Here is a 25,402-nt window from a genome sequence, read left to right as displayed (position 1 = left end):
ACTTTCCATACAGCATTTGCTTGTATTTTCTCTGAACACCCCTGTAACCTACTGTATGCTACAGACTTACTGGAAAATGCTAGTCATGAAACTGAGCCTAATGTATGTATATGTGTGTGCAGAGAAATCGGCTTGTAAACTCTGCTGTGAAAAAATGCATTCCCTCTACGCGCTGCCTGGAATAACATTTTTATAGAAATATCTTGCTGTGGTTGTCTATTTAGCAATAGTGTCATAGACACACAGAGAGGCCGATGCTTAGTGTTGTGAACTTACCATGTTGTTGGGGGCTTATTTTGGCATTCTTTTGTGGGTTTTTTTTGTTTTGCTATTCTTTTCAACTAATATAGTTAATGTCATAGGGTTCATCAAGTTTAATATTTTGTGAATACATTCATTTATCAAACTTTTTTTTCTTACCCTGATATGCCCATTCTGTCCTTCCCATTTTTGACAGCTCTATCAGTCTGACCGCTGCTTTTGGAGCAGAGTGGTGGTCGGTAACCTTGACAATAAACTGTCAACAATTGAAGCATATCAGAAGAAGGAAGGAAGTTTGCTAAAAGGATGTATTTGAAATGGAAATATCCCTTTAAGTTAGAAAGGTCAAGCGGGTACAGTTAGTTGAAATATGGTTGAGTTGTCAGCGGCTAGACAGTTAGGCATGTTATTGCAATGTATGCTGCTATATAATACATAAAATAGTGTTTTAAGCCTCATCTTTATTTTTCAGCACATGTAAGGGTTTTCTTTGACTCTGAGAATCATCCGCTGATTCTCTCTCTACTGAATTTTAGATGACATAAAAGCAGAGAAAGGAGCCTAGACTGTGCCGGGATCTGTCATGTGCGTTACAGACACATTTAGGTTCTACTGGGAAATGCAGAACATTTTTCTGCCATTTAATTTGCATTTTGTAAGGGCTTGTCCCTTCAGGATCTGTAACACTGGAGTACATGTAATGCGATGGGATGTGCTCCTAGTTTGCATTATGGCTACTAAAAGCCAGCTCAAGAGTCATTGAGTTTAAAACAGGCTAATAGATTGCATTCAGATGCTTCCAGATACCAGGCGTTTCTGCCAGATTAATTTTCAAGGGGCTGCTTTTATGGCTGCTATTAGAATCAAACATTTGTTGCTGTCTTTCTTCCCTCTGTATCGGCTTTTTTTTCCTTCTCTCTTTTCTTCAAGGCATTGGCTGTCAGCTTCCTCTACGCGCCCCTCCTCCCTCCTTAGAAATACAATGGAGAGCAGATGTTTTCTGGTCTTTGTCAGAGTATTTGCAATGTGCACGAATGCTTTGAGTCACTGTTCTCAGTTGTAGTGGCCTCGGTGTGATTACAAGCAATGTTTTCCTGAATCTAGGGTTATTTATATGCAGTTTTGCTCTTACTGTGATACATTTGCTGTTGCTGTTCATTGACTTCATATTTTCGCTGTGCTGTGTGGGGTTATTTTTGTATTTTGCAGTCATTTGATATGCACTTTATGGCTCACTAAATGTCACTGAGCAACAAATGCCAATGTATTATACCAGTGCTGAACCTGGCTTTACTATGCAGTCACACACATGTATATTTTCTGTATACATATACAGCAGACCTGGAAAAAAAAAAAAAAAAAAAAAAAAAAATATATATATATATATATATATATATATAATTACTACAAAGTAGAACACGATGCTCCCGGGAAGGGGCTCACATGTGCTTCTTTTGTGTGGTATCTGACTCTCTGATCCTAGTGTTCATTGTTCTGGAATGCAACTCCCCTTTCCTGCTTACAGAAATCTATCATGGTGTCAGTGCTGGTAATAACAAACGTGTTGCATTATAGGGTTACTGCATTGGTTGGATGTGAATATTTTATGATACCTTAAATGTGATTGGCATAATTCCATCTGGATGTCCTGAATGCTATTGGCCACCCTTCCGAAATTCAACACATCAAATATGGCCAAATCCAATATCTGTCACCAATAGAAATACAGAAATATGGCCATCAGTAGATGCATTACTGGGGTGCTAATCGCGGCTTTGATAGAAGCAGCACTTGACAAATAGCCACCTCAATGCCACTGTTGCTATTGACTGCAGCATCTGCGGTGGGGGAGGATACACTTTACAGCAGCTACATGGACTTAGGGAAGAATAAAATGGAGGGTACTTATTGACTTCAATGGAAATCTTTTCTAGGCATGCTCCAATGGAAAACTTTTCTAGACATGCTTCATGGCCAAGGCTGTTTATCCCATGAGACAAAATGAGCATCAAAACTCTTTGTAAGTTAAAAGAAATGGATGCAGTTTGATCTGTTTCTTTTTTTAATGGAAGTAAATGGAAAAAACGGATCCTCTGTTTTTCCATCCATTTTTTCATCCGTTTTTTGCAAAAACGGAAGAGAAAAAATGTAGTGTGAGCCCAGCCTAATTTTATCTCCGATTGTTTTCCTTCATGTAATGGTGAAGACTAAAGTGCTGAAAAGCATCAGAAAGTATCAGCTTATTATTATTGAGCTTAGTGGCCAGACAGAAAAGATTTCTGGATGATTTTATAAAAATCTAGAAAACTCACTAAACATGCTTAAAAAAAATGTTTTACCGTAAAAATTTTATCTATTCAATTGGTCTGATGACACATTACCTTTAAGAAAATATATTGTATGTCAGTAAGCAACTTGGCACCTACAAGTGCAATGTCACGAGGCCTCCTCTATTAGGTTTTAAGATAAAGATCCACTTATTCACATCTCTTCAAGAAGAAGCTGGTAGACAGCAGTGTTGAAGGACAGTATCTTATTGAGCGTCAGAGGACACATGCAGTAACTCGCAGCAATCTAGCTTTGATCTACACCGTTCAAGACCATAAATGACTGCAAATGTCCTATTGGGAAGGGCACAGAGGACAAAACCAGGAGGCAATTCAGGCCTGACAAACAGCGTGGATAAAGATTGCTGGCACTTACACATCTGTAATATGCTACACTTAATCTACAGGGAACTTTTTATATTTACTCTTTCATATAGGAGTTAAAAGTTTTCCTTTAATGCACTGAATGAGAGAAGAAGCCTTTGAGTGGAAACCGTAAGAGAGTGTGCAGGCGAGATAATTGTGTGCTCTCTGCTCTCCCGGCTCTATTAGGAGGGTCTCCGCTCGGCAGTACTCTAATCATTTTGTCGCTGTGAGAGTATAGTTTTTTCTTTATCTGTGTTCTCTGTACTTCCATGTTACCATTTCTGAGATAATCCTTTATCCTTCTACCACATTCAGATACATAGAAATATTCTTTATTTAGAAAACGTGCAAATTATGTGGGAACAAAAAGCTGACAACCGTGTTTAAATACAGAATAATATTGTGTAAAAAGCCGTGGTGGTAAACAAAATGAAGTTTAATAAATCATGTAGCAATCTAGTATCTGATGTATTGCAGGATGTCCAGTCTTTTCCTATTATTAATCCCCATGGATCCTAACCTGTCAGGACTTTGATTCCCTGATAGATAAGCGACGCCAGAGTTGTCTGGCAGCTGCATATCTTCTTTCCCCTAATGTAATAACAACAGGCCAAGATGAACATGCATCTCCATGGAGTAGTTGGGCTAAAAGCAGTCAGCTGAGTGATTGTCTGCCCACAGCTACCTTTTGTTTATGGCTGGCTTTATACATTGTGTCGGCTGCAGAAGAACTAGATTTATTTTATTTTTTTTTGTGATTCTGTTTTTTTCTTGTGATTCTGTTTTTTTCTTGTGATTCTGTTTTTTTTATTATTATCACAGACCATTTCACTGTTAATAACTGTAGTAACTTTGCTTTCTAGGTGCAAGTACTGGAATTATGATGAGAACTTGCTCACATCCAGTGTGATCATTGTTTTTCATAATGAAGGCTGGTCAACACTTATGAGGACTGTCCACAGTGTTATCAAGAGGACCCCTAGAAGATACCTGGCCGAGATTGTCATGATTGATGACTATAGTAACAAAGGTGAGGTCTGGTCTAAAGCTGATGGCATGGTGCAAGAAAATCTCCTAACAATCCACTGACAATCTGATTTCTATGGTGCCGTCGCGGGCCCTGAGCTCATAACATGGCTGCGACATGAGACACCATAGAAACAAACTTTACCTATGTCTGTGCTGTTTACATATGATAGTATTGCGTTACCAGAACAAAATGGCTTAAACAGTATTTGTAAAATGACAGATTAAAAAACAAAAGTGTGATTTTTATACACCTCAAACTTTCTCTTTAAGGGTAGCTTCGCACGTACCGTATCGCAGCGGATTTGATGATGCGGACCTGCAGCAGATTTGATTTAAATCTTTAAACACAGCATTAAATCTGCTGTGAATCCTGTACGTGTGAACGCACCCTAAAATAAAAATTCCATGCATTGTTTTTTTTACCATTTGCTAACCTTAAGACATTTGCCTGAGCAAGTTGCTGCTGAATTTGTCGCCTGTGTTGTTCAGGCCCTGCTTACATCTTGTGGTTTGATGCCTTCTTACCACAGAAGCCAGATGTCATGCTGGCCGTTTAGTGTTGCTCTCAGTTGCTGGTAGTGAGGTTGACAAACTTTTGAAAGTTCCTTTCACTTTTTAGGCTTTATTGTGACACAACAATTATTTCATATACCAAACAAGACAGAAAGACAAAGAATGGCGCACCCGCAATGTAATAATGAATAAATCTGATATCTTTATTTTCAAAACACATAAACAAAACAGCAAATGGACATACACTTAAAAACACCTAAAAACCCAATCCGGGTAAACCATCACAGGGAATACTCGTAATAATATAAGTTTCCCTCTAGCCGCAGCCCCAGTGGCAAATAAATATCAGGCCCTGTATCCTGTCTAAACAATAGAATCGGAGACCCTGACTATTCAAAGTGCATATATCCTAAAGTGCACGTGCTCACAAAGATAACATGAACTAATTCATAAACAAATAAACTATCATATATGGAGTATCAAATACTGAAAATCATGAAAATCCCCCCCCCCCAAGAAAGTGACCAAGTGCATGAACTATCCTATCATTTCAAAAAGTCAGGGTCAAAGCCATACAGAAAAATCACATATCACCCAGGGCTCTGAGATGGGGCTCCGGTCTGTAACCCTACGCGTATCGTCACCTCACGTGACTTCGTCAGGGGTAATGGTTCAACATTCAATACATCATTTTATACCCATTTGCCCAAAAAAAACCTTTAATAAAATTACATACAGGTGTCCATTACCATGTCCACTGAGGGAGAGCGTCCACCGGCCCCCATCATGGCGGATAGCGGCGTGCGTATCACACGGTGCGCATGACCGGAAGTGCGTTCCACCACGTTATCTCCGGAACTCAACTTTGCGTTCCATCCGGAATCACATGTCTGCACATGCGTTCCACCAAATCACATGACCACTATACGGTGAACACATGTGCAGACATGTGATTCCGGATGGAACGCAAAGTTGAGTTCCGGAGATAACGTGGTGGAACGCACTTCCGGTCATGCGCACCGTGTGATACGCACGCCGCTATCCGCCATGATGGGGGCCGGTGGACGCTCTCCCTCAGTGGACATGGTAATGGACACCTGTATGTAATTTTATTAAAGGTTTTTTTGGGCAAATGGGTATAAAATGATGTATTGAATGTTGAACCATTACCCCTGACGAAGTCACGTGAGGTGACGATACGCGTAGGGTTACAGACCGGAGCCCCATCTCAGAGCCCTGGGTGATATGGGATTTTTCTGTATGGCTTTGACCCTGACTTTTTGAAATGATAGGATAGTTCATGCACTTGGTCACTTTCTTGGGGGGGGGATTTTCATGATTTTCAGTATTTGATACTCCATATATGATAGTTTATTTGTTTATGAATTAGTTCATGTTATCTTTGTGAGCACGTGCACTTTAGGATATATGCACTTTGAATAGTCAGGGTCTCCGATTCTATTGTTTAGACAGGATACAGGGCCTGATATTTATTTGCCACTGGGGCTGCGGCTAGAGGGAAACTTATATTATTACGAGTATTCCCTGTGATGGTTTACCCGGATTGGGTTTTTAGGTGTTTTTAAGTGTATGTCCATTTGCTGTTTTGTTTATGTGTTTTGAAAATAAAGATATCAGATTTATTCATTATTACATTGCGGGTGCGCCATTCTTTGTCTTTCTGTCTTGTTTGGTATATGTTCTGGTTTAAGGACATTGGCAGCATCCCATTTAGAGACTTGTAGTAGCTCCCACCTTCTCTTCTTTTATAACAACAATTATTTCATTCTCAGAAGTTAAAGGGGTAGTGCGGCGGTAAAAAATTATTCACAGAATAACACACTTTACAAAGTTATACAACTTTGTAATGTATGTTATGTCTGTGAATGGCCCCCTTCCCCGTGTCCCACCACCCCCACCCGTGTACCCGGAAGTGTAGTGCATTATACATACCTGATCCGTGCCGACACGCGTCCGCCATCTTGTGCCAAACGTCATCTTCGGCCGGCCGGCCCGAACACCTCCGATCTTCCCGAGTGCCGGTCGCGTCATCAGCCACTGAGCCACGATTGGCCGAGCACAGTTATGCTCAGCCAATCGCGGCTGAGCAGCTGATGACGCGGCCGGCACTCGGGAAGATCGAAGGTGTTCGGGCCGGCCGGCCGAAGATGACGTTTGGCACAAGATGGCAGACGCGTGTCGGCACGGATCAGGTATGTATAATGCACTACACTTCTGGGTACACGGGTGGGGGTGGTGGGACATGGGGAAGGGGGCCATTCACAGACATAACATACATTACAAAGTTGTATAACTTTGTAATGTCTGTTATTCTGTGAATAATTTTTTACTGCCGCACTACCCCTTTAAGGCTTGTTTGGGACATGTGGATAACATTTAGCTTCTTTTCCTTGCAGTACAACATAGTCTTAACTACTGTGAATTAGGGCTGGGCGATTAATCAAGTTAATTGAAATAATTCGCCTAGAATTCTAGAATCGATTTAAATTTGTTTGAAAATTGTAAATTCGATTTTCAAAGAAAAAAAAATGCGCTGTGACCTGCAGGGGGAGCAGTGGCGCGCAGAGCCTGCGTGTGCGGTTACTGGCAGCCTCCAGTTTGAACAGAGCCAGGAACAGCAAGCTGCTCCTCCTGAAGGTCAGCGTGCCGCCTGCTGGGCCGACTGCCCCCACTCACGAGATTACCGCTAGTCCGGTCACTGAACCACGACTGGGCAGGGACAAAGGCCTTAGCATGGGTAGAGGCGCTCCACAGAGCAGGCAGCAAGATGGTGAGAATTAGGGGAAGGGGCTTGGCCGGGAGCAGTGCTGCCATGATGTGGTATGTGTGAGGAGGGCTCAGCTGACAGGTGTAAAGGGCAGTGCTGATGTCACAGCACCGTTTGTCAGGGGACTGTGGGGGACATCGCATAGATCAATTCACTATAGTAGCCCCCATACTGAAGAGAGACACTATAACATAATGAGGAGCCCCCATACTGAAGAGTTCCCTCATAATATAGTTGCCCCCATACTGAGGAGTGTCCCCATAACAGAGAGCAGTGCCCCTATACTGAAAAGTGCTCCCATAACATAGAGAGGAGCCCTTATACTGAAGAGACCCCATAAAATAAAGAAGAGTGCCCCTATAATGCTACTACTACTCCCACTCCTGATACTAATACTCCCACTACTGCTACTCCCCTTATGTACAACTACACTCCTCATCTTCTATACCTCTACAATTACTACACCCCTCATCCACCAAGCCTCTGCTACTACACCCATCATAATTAGCAAAAAAAATTAAAAAAAATCAAGATTTAGGCTGGGTTCACACTACGTATATTTCTGTCAGTATTGGTATTGTGGTCCTCATATTGCAACCAAAACCAGGAGTGGATTGAAAACACAGAAAGGATCTGTTCACACAATGTTGAAATTGAGTGGATGGCTGCCATTTAATGGCAAATATTTGCTGTTATTTTAAAACAATGGCTGTTATATTGAAATAATAGCAGTTCTTTACTGTTATATGGCGGCCATCCACTCAATTTCAACATTGTGTGAACAGATTCTTTCTGTGTTTTTAATCCACTCCTTGTTTTGGTTGCAATATGAGGACCACAATACTGACTGAAATATACGTAGTGTGAACCCAGCTTTATTTTTTGGCCATATCGCCCAGCCCTACTGTGAATGATTAAAGGGGTATTCCCCCCCAAGAGCTAAAAAAATGTAATGCTCCCAAACCTAGCTGGCCTTACTCGCCAAGTCCCCCTGAGTATTTTGAGCCATCTCCCATCTTTCTAGCTGCTGCCGTTCGTGAGTTACACATTTTTCTAAAAGATGGTCTATAATCAAGATAAGAAACTACATTTCCCATCATGCAATGCTTCTGCCTGATGATGGTGAAGTAGCTGTGCTGAGATGGTGAAGTAGCTGTGCTGAGATGGTGAAGTAGCTGTGCTGAGATGGTGAAGTAGCTGTGCTGAGATGGTGAGTAGCAGAGCTGAGTGAGTTTGCAGAGTGTGCCCAGGTGAGCGGTTGTGGTGCTGCGGGCGGCCACTGTGTCAGATACGGGGAGGCGACGGGTGTCAGTGGGTTGCCGCAATCAGATGCCATGGGAGGGCACCCGGTCAGATGCGGGGGGGGGGGGGGGGGGGGGGCGGCACTGTTGTTGGCGTGATCGGATGCGGAACGGGGGTACGGGGCTGCCATGGAAGGCGGCCGGACGGCCACTGGGTCGGATGGTGGTGGTGGGGGAGCCGCGGGAGCCATCCGAACGGACACCCAGGGCACCCGGTAAGATGCCGGGTCAGATGCGGGAGGGGGGAATTGGTGCCGCAACCAAACGTCAGACGCGGGGTGGGGGGTACAGGGGTGCCGCAGGAGGCGGCCGGACGGCCACCCAGTCAGGTGTGTGTGTGTGTGGGGGGGGGGGGTTGTCGGCCATCGGGTCTGAGGGGGGAAGGTGAGGGGGCTGATATCGAACGGCCACCGGGGGGGGGGGGGATTGGGGGGGGGCACCTGCTGTACTAAGGGGAGGGGGGGCTGCCCTCACAGGAGCGGCCACCAGGTGAGAAGAGAGTGGGTACGCTTCGGGTGGGGGATACAGGGTGCAGGGCGGGCGAGGGCGAGCACACTCTGTGGAGGGGAGGCAGATAGGGAGACTGTGATCAGCTGCAGCAGCAGTCAGCGTCTCACTGTTCTCCCTCACTTCAATGAGCCGGGTTAGTAGTGCTAACCTGGCCCATTGAAGAGAAGGAGGACACGTGATGCCGTCTCGGAGGGTGCGGGCCAGGAGCAGGGAGCGTGTCGGGTTGGACTGAGGTTTTATGATTCTATGCATTCGGTGGGGGTGAATACACCTGGATAACAGCAAAACTGTGCAGAATCCATAATAACTTTATATTGGAAAGATGGAAAGCTACGGGTGGGCAACGTATTAATGCAAAAATAATTTGGGGGGGAATACCCCTTCAAAGGGTTTATCCAGGCTTAGAATAGCATGACTTCTGTCTTCTAGAAACCGGACCACTCCTGTCCTCAGTTTGGTGTGGTTTTGTAGGTCGATTCCAAAAGTCATGAAAATTACTAATAGACACTTATTATGGGAAACGCACCTATAGTGCATATTTCCTGCACTTACTACAGCATTGCATATTCAGGTCTCCGTAAAGTTGGTGATGTCACATGACATAAACTGCCCACTCCTGCTGGTCCAGTCTGTCCCACCGTTGCTGCGGATGTCGGCAGTTTATGTGACGTGACATCACCAACTTTACAGACACCTGAACACATCATGCTGTAGTAAGTGCAGGAAAAATGCACTATAGGTGTGTTTCCCATAAAATAGTGTCTATTAGTAATTTTCATAACTTTTGTTGGGCAATAACATATCTTAAAATTATTTTTCCCGGACTTCCCCTTTAAGTGAATGAAGCTAAACAGCAATACCACACACAACCTGGGAAAGGGGTGGTGCTTTTTTTACAAGAAAGTAACTTTTATTATGATGATCTAGGATAGACCATCAACATGGGATCCGTGGTGCTTCACAACTTCCCCCCTATGGGTTCCCCTGCAATTTTTTTCATAAGGTACATAGTTTGTTCCGGGATCTGATATGGGGCTCCCAGCACCCCCGTATTAAACTGGAGACTCTACAGAAGGCAAAAAAAGCGGGAGGCTTAGCGGTACCCAACGCGGTGATATATTTCTTGGCCTCTCAGCTTCAACATCTTCTAGGATGGGGAACTGATACCATTTCAGACCCTACGGCAATATTGCTACAACTACACTTTAGATCCCCTCGGCTATTTGAGGTCTTAGAGGCAAAGAGATTTTCTACCGCTGCGGCGGGCCACCCCACTCTACATCTATATCACAGGGTTTGGTGGAAGATCCGGGATATGTATTGGCTGGGAGAGCTTTTCTTCCTGGAAGGTTTCTCCCAGTGGAAATCTTGGGGCCTCCGGAGAGTGGGACAGCTGTATAACAACGGGCAGTTGAAGAGTTTTCAGCAATTGGGAGAGGAATACCCTATACCAAGAACCCAGTTCTACAAATACTTACAGTTGCGCCACGCTTGTGAGGGGGAGGGGGAAGTTCTCACACGGGAACGGGTTCCTGTTCCACCCCTACATATTTTTGGCACCTCTAAGTCAGCTTCAGGTCTCATTTCTATTTTATACCTTCATATCCATAAAAAATTCTTAGAACAACATCCTCTAACTATAAAAGAAAAATGGGAGGCTAATTTGGGCCCGTTAGGGATGATCTCTGAAAGGAGGTTTTGAGAATGACCCCCCAGTTGTCTGTGGGTGAGCAGCATCGCTTATCGCAGTTATATTTATTGCACCGTGTCTATAGGACCCCTGCCTTCCTGTTTAAGGAAGATGTCGGAGGGATGAGGGGGGGCTCCTGCATATGTTTTGGCGATGTCCTAAATTGACTAGATACTGGCGAGAGGTCGCCTCTACCATTCAGAAGGTGTTCACTATTCAGATAGAGCAATCCCCCCTGGTTTGTATCTTGGGCTATGTCGAAGACATTGTCCTTACAGCTTCTGAGAAACTAGCCGTAGCCCGTATGCTCTATATGGCCAGGAAGTTGATAGCCCATCCTGGCTATACCAGACTCCCCCAACTCTATCCTCATTTATAGCTAAGGTAAATTGGCTCATAGCCAATGAGAAATATGCTTATGAGAAAAGGGAAGCTCTGAAGAAATTTGAAAAGATCTGGGCACGGTGGCTTGATACGCCAGGACTAGCGCCTGCATCGCTTACTAGGGGCAGGGCCCCGCCCTCGCCTCCGGATGGAGTAACATTGGGCAGGTGAACTGTCTCTGTTGATTGTTAGATGGCTGAGCATTAGACTAATCTGCATCCACAGTTATGGAGGCCAATTACGACCACGTTCTTTCCTCGTGATGCTCCTTTTTTAAAGGATGGACTTTATGATGCACTGTATGGGACATTGCCAAACGGTTCTTTGTTCTTGTTTTATTTGTTTATTTGTGTATGTGGTCTCTTCCGGGGGTGGACTCTGTGTCTGTTCTCCACCCCTGCTGTTGTTGTCTGTCTAAAACTGAAAAAACCTTAATAAAGATCTTCTTGATTAAAAAAAAACATAGGATCCGTGGGGATCCAACTAAATCCCAGCTAAACTTACTTAAAGGGGTTATCCAGCGCTACAAAAACATGGCAACTTTTCCCCTCTCTTGTCTCCAGTTCAGGTGTGGTTTGCAATTAAGCTCCATTTACTTCAATGGAACGGAGTTTGAAACCCCACCCAATCTGGAGACAAGAGGGGAAAAGTGGCCATGTTATTGTAGCGCTGGATAACTCCTTAAAGGGGCGATGACCCTTATGCAAGTGCTGTGGTCTCCTTGCCTTGCCTGGCACAGCTCCATACATTTGGAAGTGGCTGTACCTGGTATTGCAGTTTTTCTTGCTAGAGTATCAGCAATGTGACCCATTCGAGTGCTGGAAGTTGATCTGCCACCAGTCTGATATTGATGGCCTATCCAAAGGCATATTCACAAAAAACTTTTTTAATATTTCAATGCATCTAATGTGACAGGTGAAGTGACTTTGCAATAGGTGATAATTAACAGTGCCTTATTGTTTTGTTTGTACAACCAATATGCAGACTGTGTCCCCATGGTAACAGACGGCAAACAGACTCTCTGTACTCTGCTGCAGCAATTAAATTCCCTTCTACCTGTTCTGTGCTCCTGTGTGCTAGCATAAAGAAGGGGGAAATGGAAGAAAGTATGAGACTGATAGACTGCAGGATTACACTACGCAGGATGTGTTTACAGTCTGTTACCATGGTGAAGTGTAACCTGCATAGAAGCCGTAGATCCAATATTTTAATTAAAACTTAATGCAGAGTTGCTAGATGTTATATTTATTGGGACAAAAATGGCTGTGAATTTGTGCACATCTTTTAACTATTCAACCATTTACTATCTCAGTCAATGCACGCACAGCATATCACATGTGAAATTATCACAGTTGTCAATTGCTATTAAACCATCATGTGAGGATTATGTAAATTCTCATTGCATCTAGGAATAAGCCATCAGACACACAATGTTATCAGTGTTTTGTGCAAATAGCATCGCGGATGAAATGCAGTCAAGCATTAATGTGCCCGCCATGTGCCAGTAGCTATGCCTGTGACTCTCCTGCCAACAGACCAGGATATCATTCTTCAGAATTCAGGGAACTGCACCATAGAAAGACATTGCTATGATTCTGCTTATTTCTTCTAGAACATTTAAAGGGAAGGCTGGACGATTATATCAAGCAGTGGAATGGTCTGGTAAAGGTATTTCGGAATGAACGTAGAGAGGGACTTATACAAGCAAGAAGCATTGGTGCCTATAAAGCTAAACTAGGACAAGTAAGTAGTAATATTTTATCCTGTGATAGATTGTCACGCCATGTACACTGCGATATGGGCTGCTGGGTCATAGTACTAGCCACAGCCATGTTACTAGAGAGCTGCTCTTGGTGATTCTGCTTTTGGCTCTTGCTGGCAGATACAATTAAGGCTGGGTTCACACTGCGTTTTTTTCATCCGTTTTTTTTTTTTTTTTTGCAAAAAAACTGATGCATTTGTGTTCTTCTATTTTGATCCGTTTTTCTATTGAATTCCATTAGAAAAAAAGATCAAAACTTATCCGTTTCTTTTAACCTACACAAAAACTTAGTTGACCTCATTTTTGTGTCCATTAAAAAAAAGTATCCATTTTGATCCTTTTTTTAATAATGGAATTCAATGGAAAAACTGACCAAAACGGATGCGCACACATGCATCCGTTTTTTTTCCATCTGTTTTTTACAAAAAAAAAACGGATAAAGAAAACGGATAAAGAAAAAGTAGTGTGAACCCAGCCTAACAGAGTATTTCTTACTGTATACAATAACATGTGCAGATGAAATTGTTTCTCTGGCCACCGCTACATTGTGCTTGGTGAACGTGGATCTAGAGGTCATCTTTGTTGTGCTTTAAAGATGATGGTTTTTCAGCAAAGAGCTCTTTACTGTGTTAGTATAGTGTGATGCATTGGTGACCATGCACCATGCTGGTCAACTCTACCATACCAATGTCACTAATAGAAGCTTTGCTGACACCTGAAGTTAGATTGAAAGGAAATAGCTTCAGACTTCAAAGCACATCTCCCTCATCTAGTATCATAAATGTCTTGCGTCTAGTCACATGAAAGCACTACTTCCCTTTTCTCAGTAGGCAGCCTGTGTAGCCATATGGTTTGTAAGAGTTCTCATCACACTTATGATACATGCAAGTGTCTCTACTTATTTACCATGCAATTCAATACAAAAATAAATTATTGTAGTACTATAGAATATATCTGTCTGCTGTGAAATGGCCTGGTATTACGTCTGATATATGTTTTGTTTTGAGGTTTTTTTTTTGTTAAATGGTTTTTTTTCTTAACAGTGCTGTAAAATATTTTTCTTATGTGTAATTTTTTGTAGGTTTTAATTTACCTAGATGCACACTGTGAAGTGGGGATCAATTGGTATGCTCCTTTAGTAGCACCCATAGCCAATGACAGGTAACGTATACAGTCTGCAAAGGTATTCTCTGAATGTGTTCTAACAATTTTATTGTAATTACTGGCAATGGTCATGTTGCAGACTTGAGGGGGTAGGGTCCTTATTAGACAAAGTGATTTTCCTTTTCTCTGATTAACAATAAACCATTGCAAACAAGTGCTTTTGGGAATGACCTGAAATCATTCACCATAATTCAAGGACCGATTGTCGTTGGTTGTGATCGCAATTATGATCGTAATTATGATTGTTCACGTACTCTAGTATACGAAAGTCGTAATCACAAACTAACGATGTGTAATTTTCATTAGTCGTTTGATCATTGCCTGCATACACACGGAAAGATTATAGCTTAAATTCAAACAATATAATGATTTTTCACACTATAATCTATTAGATTATATAATTTAGATCTATATTTGATCTATAATTTATTAAGGCCCTAACACTTTACAAGAGAGGGGGTTCATTACAGGGCTGACAATTTTTAATGCATAGCATGTGCTGCTGAATATTGTTATAGTGAGTCAATATATATGGTGTTCAATACAGCAGGTTTCTGCGGACTTGCTATATACAAGTAGTTCACTGAGTATAGCTTGACTGTCCCTAGATAAAAATGCATGCTTGGCTAAATATAAGTCTCTGAGGGGCACACACTGTATGTAAAAAGCTTTAGCATTTTGGGAAACTGTTTACTGTGTATACACACTTTGTATTGGGTGATCCTTGGAAATTTCAACAGACTTTACTTATACATCTTTCTAGCTCTGTAGTACAGGCTAATTTCGCCACCAAATTGACAGGCAAATACCTTTCTGCTCATTCTTCTGATGTCCTGTGCTAGGGAAGTGGGTCAGTGTCAAGGATCAGGAATTCAGCATGATTCATGATTATCAGCTACAGCTAAAATATTCATATATTCACTCAGAAATGTGACCGTAGTTATAGGGTCCTTAAGGCCCTATTCCACGGAACGATTATCGTCCGTATTCGGCCGATATCGGCCGCTACGGACGATAATCCTCCCGTGGAATAGAGTGCAACGATCAGCCGACATCGTTCATGTCGGCTGATCGTTGCAGTCGCTTGTTTTTCAACAAGCCTATGGGCTGCCCGGACGATCAGCCATCACCCGGGCAGCCCCCCCCCCGCAGCTCCCAGACGCCCCTCCCGCACTCACCCGCTCGCTGCCGCCGCGTTGAATAGCGGCGGCAGCAAGTGGGGAACGAGGAGCAAGCGAGCGAGCAGCCAGTGGAATAGGGCATTTAGGCCCACTGCACAGCAGACGCAGAGGTCTACACCTGCTCCGGAGCAGGTGTAAATTTTTTACATGATTTACGCCTGCTAGCAGGCTTAAATCATGATAAATCAGGCTCAGAAGAGCGCCAATTCTACAATGCTGCAACCAGTCATTGGTCTTAAGCCATACGAACAGGAAGAGTTATCGCCTGCAGGCCTACGATGACATCACATGCACTGCGGATATGATGCTGCATCCAATCGCTGGTCCTAAGGGATATTAGCCATACATGCAGGAAGTGACCACTGTTTGCTGCAGCTGCACATGCATAATATATGCTGTCCCATCACAGCACTTATGGCAGAGGACACTGACTGGTCTGTGTACAGTTTTTTTTAAACTGTAGAAATACCCCTGTAAGAAATAAAAAAAAAATGGGCTCCTATTATTGTTTTCTAAAGGAGCATGGTTAGGTTTTCTATTTTAAGACCTTGCAGTTTAGAATAAAAGTCGCGCTGTGATGACTATTGGCAACAAGAACAGTTTATCTTTTTCGATAACTCTGCCCCTGGTTAGACAAGGGAAGCAACACCCCTATGGGCTGCTGTGGACCTCTCTACTTACATGACTTTCATGGTCTGTTAATATCTGCTGTGCATCTGATAATCCTAAAATAAGCTATAGGTGTCCTTCTAGTGCCAAATTCTGGCTGACACAAAGGAAGCTTTTAACTTCACATATTACACATTGAAGGAGAATAGAGTTAAATGGGAGTCAAATAAAAAATGAAATGAAGGTAATCTCTGAATAGGAACCGGTGCATTTCTGTTTTAGCTATGAAATTTAATTTAGATTTTTTGCATACGAGATTTAATTACTGTTACAGTGTGGGCTGTAGATTTCTTGGAAAATGTTCTATTTCCATGGATGTGCTGTGATTACTTTTGCATTTTCCCATTTATGCTGAACGTGCATTCATTGCTGAAATTTGTATAGAAGTTAATTTCCATGCAGGTTGTAACATTAGATTAAACAAAAGGCCTTCAAAATCACTGTTTATGCTGTAAGGATCTGCATTGCATTGAAAGATTATTTCTTAAAGCACACCTGTCATTTACACATGAAGAGAGACCTGTAGACGCAGCACAGTTAGTGGACATAAAGCAGTTATTTATGCGATAGGAGTCTTCTGTTTACCAGATCTATTATATCACCCACCATAAAGTCAAAGGCCCTCTGTCTAACCATTTAGATATCTGTTGCCAATCTAGTTTTTATATGAGGGCATTAAAAAGTGAAAGTGTCCCTGTCATGTACCTGTGACAGTTCAAAAGTTTTTATCGGTCACAGACTTAAGGCCATATTATACAGCATGATATTGAGGAGGAAGCGAGTGGGAATGGGCGCGGGGAGCTGTGGGAGGTCCGATCGTGATTTTTCAACATGTTGAAACGTCGAACATGTCGGCAGAACCATCCCTCCCTCTACACAGAGCTAGGCACAGTTACCAGTCAGGAGGCAGGTTCATCTGGATGATGTAAGATAGGCAATTTTGGTCTTCCAGCTTTTCTAGAGACTTTAATAATTTAGAGCAGTGTATTGATTTTTAAGATAAGGTAACGCTGTAGATTGGCCCAGTCATATATAGTGTATGTCCTAATCTGAATAGCATTTTCAGCTTTCATATATAATTGTTTTTCCTAAAAACTGAGCAAGTTTCTGAATTTGTGTCTATGCACATCTTGTACTTACCCTGAGTTACAGCCTGTATTATAGTCCAGAGCTGTATTCACAATTCCCCCAGGTTTAAGAGCTAAAATCTAGGTTTCTTTTATGACCAAATGTCAGTGAAAACTATTGTTCTAATGATTTTCTTTCTGGAAAGTGTTGTCTTTACACCATAGAAACCTGGTACAGAAAATAACTTACTGTCCCACTACATTATAGGCGTTCAGACACTGTTTATTGCCTGCCCCTAATACTAACCATTATAACCGTGACTACAGCTCTGAATTGTGATACAGATTGTAACTCAGGATTAGTGGAAAATGTAATATACAGTGGTATCTCTGTACTCAACCACAGTGTGCTCCAGAAGGCTGGTTGAGTACTGGGCAGTTTGAGAACTGAGAATTTTTTCCCATAAGAAGTAATGTAAATGTGTTTGAGTCCAGCATCCACAAATTAAATGTACAATGTAATCACTGCAGTACAGTACTATACATGTAAAATAAATGAGACCGTCACACCCAATTCTTTATAGTAATTTAGAACAGAATTATTTTAAAGGAAATCTGTGAGAAAGCTGAAAGGTCAAGGAGACACACAGTATCTTTCATATATATGTCTGTGATTTTAGGATAAAGATAAATGCTTTCATTCTATAGTATGAAGAGTCAAAGAGGCTTTCCCAAGCTCATGAAGTGCAGCAAGCGATAACGCCTCCTTACTCCAACCTCCCATACCTAAGTCTACTTGGGAGCTTGGGAATGCCTCTTTGACTCTTGGCACTTCCTGTGTTCAGGAAGGACAGGTGGCTATATGAAAGGTACCATCTGTCTCCTTTACCTAACAGTTGTCTAACAGTGTCAGCAGTTCGGGATGTGAATTGTAGCTGACAGATTCCCTTTAAGTTCAGGGCAGATATAGTACGAGGTACCACTGTATTTGCAAAATGTTCTATGTAGATTTTTTTTCTCTTATATCATTATATTGTATATAGATTACCTTTATAGCAGTTACAGTAAAAAAGTAAACAGATTTATTGCATATGATTTGCTGAATTTTGGGGCATGATATGCACTATGTCTTTTTAAAATTTTGATGTGGTCTGAACCAGGAGTCATTGTGGTGGTCCCCATTGGTTCTGCCTGCTCCACCAGCGACAAGGTCAATGCCTATTAGTCAAGTAAGGAGAAGCGGAGAAAAGCCCCAGGGGGGCGCGCCAATATCTCTTGGTTTAAGCAGCATAAAAGTAATCACAGGCTCCCTTAACTTGTAGCCAACCCAATATTTAAGCTTGATATGCTAGTTTCTCCATAGCATTTGGTATTGTCTAATAATATTGCTTTATTGATTGTACATTTCTAATTTTGCGTGTCTTCTCTTGTTGTAAATTTGCTATCGCTCCTGGAATCCTGGCAGAACTGCTTGTACTGTCCCACTAATAGATTACATTGATGGCAATGTTTATACCATTGAGCCACAGCAAGGTGGCGATAGTGATGGTTTTGCTCGAGGGGCCTGGGACTGGAGCATGCTATGGAAACGAATTCCATTAAGCGACAGAGAAAAGGCCAAACGAAAGCATAGAACTGAACCTTATTGGTAAAGAATGTGATTTTCATTTTCATGTTCATGTTTGTCTAAATATTTTTTCTGTTTTTTTCCCCTCATTTCTCCGCCAATCTTGTTCCGTTCGTATGTTTGTCCTTCGTGTCAATCCTTCATCCTGCATCACCACCACTCCGCAGAACCGCATGCACTGTGCCTCTGATAGATGTCATAGATGGCAACACTTACAATTTATTATCACAAGGGGGAGGTGATGAAGATGGGTATGCTAGAGGAGCATGGGATTGGAGTATGCTATGGAAGCGTGTGCCTTTGACCAAAAAAGAAAAGGATATGAGAAAAACAAAAACTGAGCCTTATCGGTAATCACTAAACAGCTTGCAGGTTTCATTCCATACAATGTACTGATACATTAAGTTACAGCATGTCTGGTTTAATCTCTGAGCCTTCTTGTACAGTCCCACTTAGCCACCGGTCTTTTATTACGGTCCCTGTACTTTGAAATTCCTAAGTTTATATTTGTCTAGAATGTGACTGATATCCTTGTTGCTGCTGATTTTCCATCACTAACAGCATAAAAAAGCTAAATGTGTTCCTGAGTTACTCCCTTGTCTTAAGCATTTCTACACTCAGCCATTTTCCATTATATTGGTCTCCTATATCTCTATTTTACTATATGTGTTCATTTTTTATACTTTTTTTTTATGCTTTTTTTCTTCTTAAATATATGACAGCCTGTGGGTAAAGTGATATAATACTGGAGAGGTGTATATATAGACCACATGCATCTGATGTAAGTCTCAAACATAGAGTGAACTAAGCCTAAAACTGCCCATATACATTAAATAATGGGTACCATAATGTTACCACAATTTAATCTATATAGGGGCAGCTGGTTGTTCTAGACATTGCCCATCAAAAGCAGTACTGGACAACATGCCTGATAATGTGTTTCCTTGAGCTATAAGTAGTATTAAGAGAACTTGCCAAACTGTTTGAGTTTGGTAACGTTCTACAAGCCTAAACACTCAGCATTAGACTCCCAGCGGCTGTATCCATGTTTTCCTGAACTCCCTAGGGTAGCATCCAACTTCTTCAGCTGCCGGGACTCATATGCTAAGCGATTCAGTTTAGAGAATGATGCCGAACTTGAACAGTTTAGTAGGGTTGCTCAATAGTAGCTATAAGCAATTGCAAGAGGCAATCTTTTGACTAATAGCTATATGGCCAGCATAACAAATGGTGTGTGAAAACCATTTATGCCCAACTTTTTTGACATTACAATGGTAGTGATTGTCAACTAGCATCTGTTACCCATAGTGGAAAATTGCGATTGCTGAATAGAAAAAAAAAATAACTTCAAACACGGAAGTGGCCAAAAGACTTACATTAAAGTAGAAGTCTACCTAAGATCATCCTCTTAAATATCACATAGGTAAAACATTACAAAAGGCTTCATTTTCAAGCGCCACATTTGGATTTGGAATTTTTAGGTTGTCTGGCTACAAACCCCCTCCGGTGTCCTTCTCTGGATGTTTTTATAACATTTTATAAGGTGATCTTAAGTGTATATCCACTTTGATGTTAAACTAAAATTCAAATGTTATCTTAATATTAAAAAATGAGGCAGATTTACTAAAACTGTAATTCTCAGGCTTAGACAAGATTATTCTGACACAATTTTGGTGCAATTTTTGGTTAAATTTTAAGCCACCCCCTTATTTGCTGAAGCCACACCTCCAAAGCTGCATCCTTTGACTAAGCTCACATGGACTAGCAGTGCATGGCTGCCTCCACAATATGGAGACAAAACAAGTTTCTAATGCCAGCACTCTTCTTTAACATGACTGTGAGTGGAGCCATTAAAGGCCAAAACATAAAGGTTAGTCCACTGGTTCTCTGTAAGGGCCTAAGTTGCTGTTCTGATTTATTTGTTTGTTTTTTTAGCAAAAAAAATGTAATAAAGATGTGGGCCCAGATTTATCAAAGGGTATAAAATATACACTAGTGTAAACTGCTAATGACAACCAATCACAGCTCAGCTTTCATTTTATCAGAGCTGAAAGCGGAGCTGTGATTGGTTGCTGTGGGCAGCTAACACCACTGTATATTTTACACTCTTTGCATAAAACATGGGGGGAGCGCTGGAGTTAGAACTGTCTCCAACACATAATAAGGCTATGTTCACATAGCTTAAGAGACCGTCCGGGTCACGGAATGGCCGGTCTCTAAAAATGATCCTTCGGCCTGCAGTGTTCTGATCCGGCGCATCCGTGTGCGCCCACATCAGAACTTTATACCATGCTATGGAGCAAGCGGATGGATCCGCTCGCTCCATAGTGTGCACTTACATGGTTTTCTACGGCCGCTATTCAATGAATAGCGGCCGCAGAAAAATGACATGTCAGTTGTTTGCGGCATCGGGATCCCATAGACAGAAAGGTAACGTATATTTTTGTAATAATCACGGCCATTGTATAATGGGACGTGGTTTTACAAAAATATACGTTGTGTGAACATAGCCTAAATGTGATGTACAGAACGTGCACCCAATCTGGTGCATTTCTATTAGTAAGTTTGCCCCAGTGTTTAATGATGTGCTTGTCTGTAAAGCATATATCCTACCACCTAATGTAACTTGTAGGAATAGTGGAAATCAGCCACGTTCTAGATAGATATTAAGTAAAAGTTTTTGGGTTCATATTCTGTAGAATGCCTTCTATCGCTTCTATTTGCTGATATAATACAGTATTGTGATGTATCTTGAACTTATTGGTGACCTGTAATGATGACTTTTTAATGCATATGCTGATATATGCATTTACTTCTGGCTAAGTGGGACCCAATTACTGACAAAGTTACTAGCAGTGAATAGTCCCTCAGCATACACTGCCAGTGTTCTTTGCCAGTCATGGACTGTTACCTCTTATTCTGTGTGCACAAAACTTTTAACCTCCCCTTGTTATGTTCAGTCAGTGACTTTTAGCTGCTTTCTGCTGCAGATAAAGCACTGGTTTAGGCATTCACCCCCTATGCCTTTTACTAACACATATCTGATGCCTTTATGATATCATACAAAGCTCTTTCTTCCATTCTATTCTGGAGGTGAGTGTTAATGTAGTGCAAAAGAAAGAGGAGCTGTAATATAGATGGTTTTCTACATATTGCTCTAATGAAAAGTGTCAGAACAGGTCAGCATAGAAGGCAGAGTTCTTCAACCACTTACTAACATAGAATCATCAACATAAAGTCCACCTCTAATATAGAATACTAATTCTTTTTGCACGTTATTAGAAAATAAACATAAGTCATGAAACATTAGGGTTATTCAAACATACAAATAATGAATGCTTACCATTAAAGCTGCTATAGCTCAAAAGTAGTCATTTTCATTATTATGTTGCTCAGCTCTGTTTAGAACTTGTTTTTTTTGCTTTTCTAGTGCTTATTTTGTGCTGGGTTACCAATGTAAAATACCACAGTTCCCAGCATTATTTATGCACTTATTTATGCAGGGATGTTCACTAAGTTGCTATAAACCTTTCTATGCTTTATCCTTTAAAGGGGAACTATCAGCAGGATGGACATATCAGCAGGTTGGATTTGTCTTTTGCACAGGAGATGACTCCTCTGCGCCTTTCTGGTGCAGTTAGCCGAAGGAGGGCCCCACTGGGTGCCCCAGTGCTCCGAACGGTCTTACTGGACCGTGGAGCACAGTACTAACTGTACTGAAATGGAATCCAGGAGGAAGGTAAGAGACATACTTTCCTCCTCGGCTTCTCCTGTGCAATAGGGACATATCAACAGGTTAGATTTGTCTAACCTGCCGATATTTCCCCTTTATTCATTAAAGCCCATATCCATATAAACAGGACTTTGTTCACACCACCTCCTCATGCTGCATGTCAAAGATACACACTATTTCAGTTTGGCAACTGTTGACTGTAGAAGCAAAAAGAGACTCATCCGTAAACCCAACAGGTAGAGTTTTGTAATTGTCTTTATAAAATACTGTTTAATTGTTCATGATAGACAAGGATAATTTGTTCAACTCTGAGTAACTTAATTAACACATAGAAGTCAGGTCTGTGTGTTCCGTATACAACATAAGAGTATATAGGTTACAGATCAATATAATACCTCTCATTGCTCAACCCAGACCTTTCCCTTTGTTTAATGGCTGCCGCCCTGTCTTCCATACCGGTCTTTCCTTCATTCTTACGGGTTTTTCCTCTGTCTTGCTTTAATTATACTGCTTTGACTGGTCTCCTGATTAAGGGTACAAACCCACTTGACGTATTTGCTGCGTGAATCAGTCTTAAAAATAAGCAGGCAAAACGCAGGTTGGCTTTATACAATTGTTCTGCGTTAAAATACGCAATTGCGTATTTTTGAAGCGTGAAGCTACATGCGTTTTTCGCACAGGTTGTTAACAACTGATGCTTTGCTAACAACAAGCTTCACGCTTCAAAAATACGCAATTGCGTATTTTAACGCAGAACAATTGTATAAAGCCAACCTGCGTTTTGCCTGCTTATTTTTAAGACTGATTCACGCAGCAAATACGTCAAGTGGGTTTGTACCCTAAATCATTTTGACATTCTTCTAACCCAGTACTAAAGCTTATTTATTCAATGCATTTATTATTTAGGTCTCCTGCCATGGCTGGAGGACTGTTTGCTATTGAGAGAGAGTTTTTCTTCGAGTTGGGACTTTATGATCCAGGTCTTCAGATCTGGGGAGGAGAGAACTTTGAAATTTCCTATAAGGTACTGTAGACTAATTTAGCTTACTTTCTGTATATGTATGCAACCTATTGTTTAGGCTGAGGTCTTATAACATTTGGCCTGTGGATCAACGGTGTACTGTATATCAGGTTACCTTCAGAAATACATCTATAGCCACACTAAAGCATAGGTCAAAATACCTTTACCAGTATTTTTGCTCAATATTTAGTTCAGTATTCTGCAACCAAAACCAGGAGTGGATTGAAAACACAGAAAGGTTATGTTCACTCACTGTTGAAGTTGAGTAAATGGCCGACATTTAATGGCAAATAATTGCTGTTATTTTAAAACAATGGTGATTGTTTTTAAATAACGGCCATTGTTTGCCATTAAATGACAGCCATCCACTAAATTTCAGCAGTGTGTGTGAACATAGCCTTTCTGTGTTTTCAATCCACTCCTGGTTTTGGTTGCAAAATACAGAGCAAAAATACTGTGTGGGAACACAACCTTAAAAGGTATTCCAATGTACAATGGCGGCATACAGCCCAAACATGACGTCAAACCAGCTTTACTGGTTAAAATTAAAAAAATAAATTGCCCAGCGTTGCCAGATGTTTGTTTTTTTGAGTGTTCATTGGGTTGGTTCAAGGATGCTGGAGAGGTCAGTCGATGCTTTTGTTGTTTTGTTTAAGGGGAAGTCACTAGTTGGCCTACTTACTACGGCAGTTAACACACACACTTTATTTCATTTTTGAACCTCATAAATACACAGTCAGGCGATGTTTACACAACATAAGTAAAATGTTGACATACTTGCAACACGGCCGTGATTAATACTTTACTTACATTGTGCTGCAGCTAGAGGGAATCCCGGCCGGAGTGTATACACATAGTATACACTCCTGCCGGGATCGCTAGCGGCCCCGCAAAAAACTAACATGTCAGAGAACCTGTCAGTTCAAACAATGGAGCGTGCGGGTCTGGCCGCATGCTCCATTATGTGCAGAAGGGAATATGATGCAGGCGCACATTGATGCACCTCCATCTGAATTCAGCAGAAGTGAAGATCATCCGTGTGGTACTGCAGTACCGGCCGGGATGATCTTCAGTAACACCGGGCATTCTGTGACTCAACCAGGTCACAGAACGGTCTGTGTTATGCGTTATGTGAACATGGCCGTGCCACGGAACGTCCGATCTCTGAAAAGATCATCCCAGCCGGATGATCTTTAGCACCATAGAGGATAAGTTGATAACCAATAGCGATTAGCAAATTTTGGCCATGTCTTGTATAAGTAGTTCTGCTTTCCGTGTTCTCTGATTACCTGGAAAGGCCATATCAGACTTTTAAAGGGAATTGAAACACTTAAATAGAATTCCAACTTTTCAGGACTAACTGAATTGAGGCCCATTTAGGAATAAAATTCCCCTAATCATCCGGTAGATTTTCTAACCTCTATTAATAAATATGTCATCTTGTAGGCTAGACATTATTAGGCTGGGTTCACACTACGTATATTTCAGTCAGTATTGTGGTCCTCATATTGCAACCAAAACCAGGAGTTGATTAAAAACACAGAAAGGCTCTGTTCACACAATATTGAAATTGAGTGGATGGCCGCCATTTAATGGCAAATATTTGCTGTTATTTTAAAACAACGGCTGTTATATTGAAATAATGGCACTTATTTACCGTTATATGGCGGCCATCCACTCAATTTCAGCATTGTGTGGACAGAGCCTTTCTGTGTTTTTAATCCACTCCTGGTTTTGGTTGCAATATGAGGTCTCTACAAAGATCATCCCGGCCGGTACTGCAGTACCGGCCCGATGATCTTTCCTGCCGCATAGTTCTGATGCGGGCGCATCCGTGCGCGCCCGCATCAAAACTCCCCAAAGCACACTATGAAGCAAGCGGCCAGAGCAGCTCGCTTCATAGTGTGCATTGACATGTCAGTTTTTTTTACGGCGCCGCTAGGGATCCCGGCCAGAGTAAGCACTATGTGTATACACTCTGGCCGGCATCCCTTCAGCCTGAAACACTG

At 41.7% G+C, this 25,402-nt stretch overlaps 1 protein-coding gene across 2 annotated transcripts in view; it reads left to right on the top strand.

The window, feature by feature from the left end:
* GALNT7 (polypeptide N-acetylgalactosaminyltransferase 7) overlaps nt 1-25,402 on the top strand; it is a 158,439-nt gene that overhangs the window by 109,534 nt on the left and 23,503 nt on the right. Inside the window, exons 3-7 of one of the 2 annotated variants that reach the window (XM_069977814.1) lie at nt 3,818-3,984; nt 12,782-12,912; nt 14,013-14,092; nt 18,478-18,660; nt 23,279-23,396. In XM_069977814.1, coding sequence (XP_069833915.1) covers nt 3,818-3,984; nt 12,782-12,912; nt 14,013-14,092; nt 18,478-18,660; nt 23,279-23,396 — 679 coding nt within the window. Of the gene's footprint in view, nt 1-3,817; nt 3,985-12,781; nt 12,913-14,012; nt 14,093-18,477; nt 18,661-18,806; nt 18,990-23,278; nt 23,397-25,402 lie in introns of both variants that reach the window. The other variant, XM_069977813.1, reaches the window with a different exon arrangement.

Source organism: Dendropsophus ebraccatus, chromosome 7 (assembly GCF_027789765.1).
Source record: "Dendropsophus ebraccatus isolate aDenEbr1 chromosome 7, aDenEbr1.pat, whole genome shotgun sequence".
In the NCBI taxonomy this organism is placed as follows: Eukaryota; Metazoa; Chordata; class Amphibia; order Anura; family Hylidae; genus Dendropsophus; species Dendropsophus ebraccatus.
Note: the sequence above shows the minus strand (reverse complement) of the source record. Positions and strands in the feature narration are given on the sequence as shown.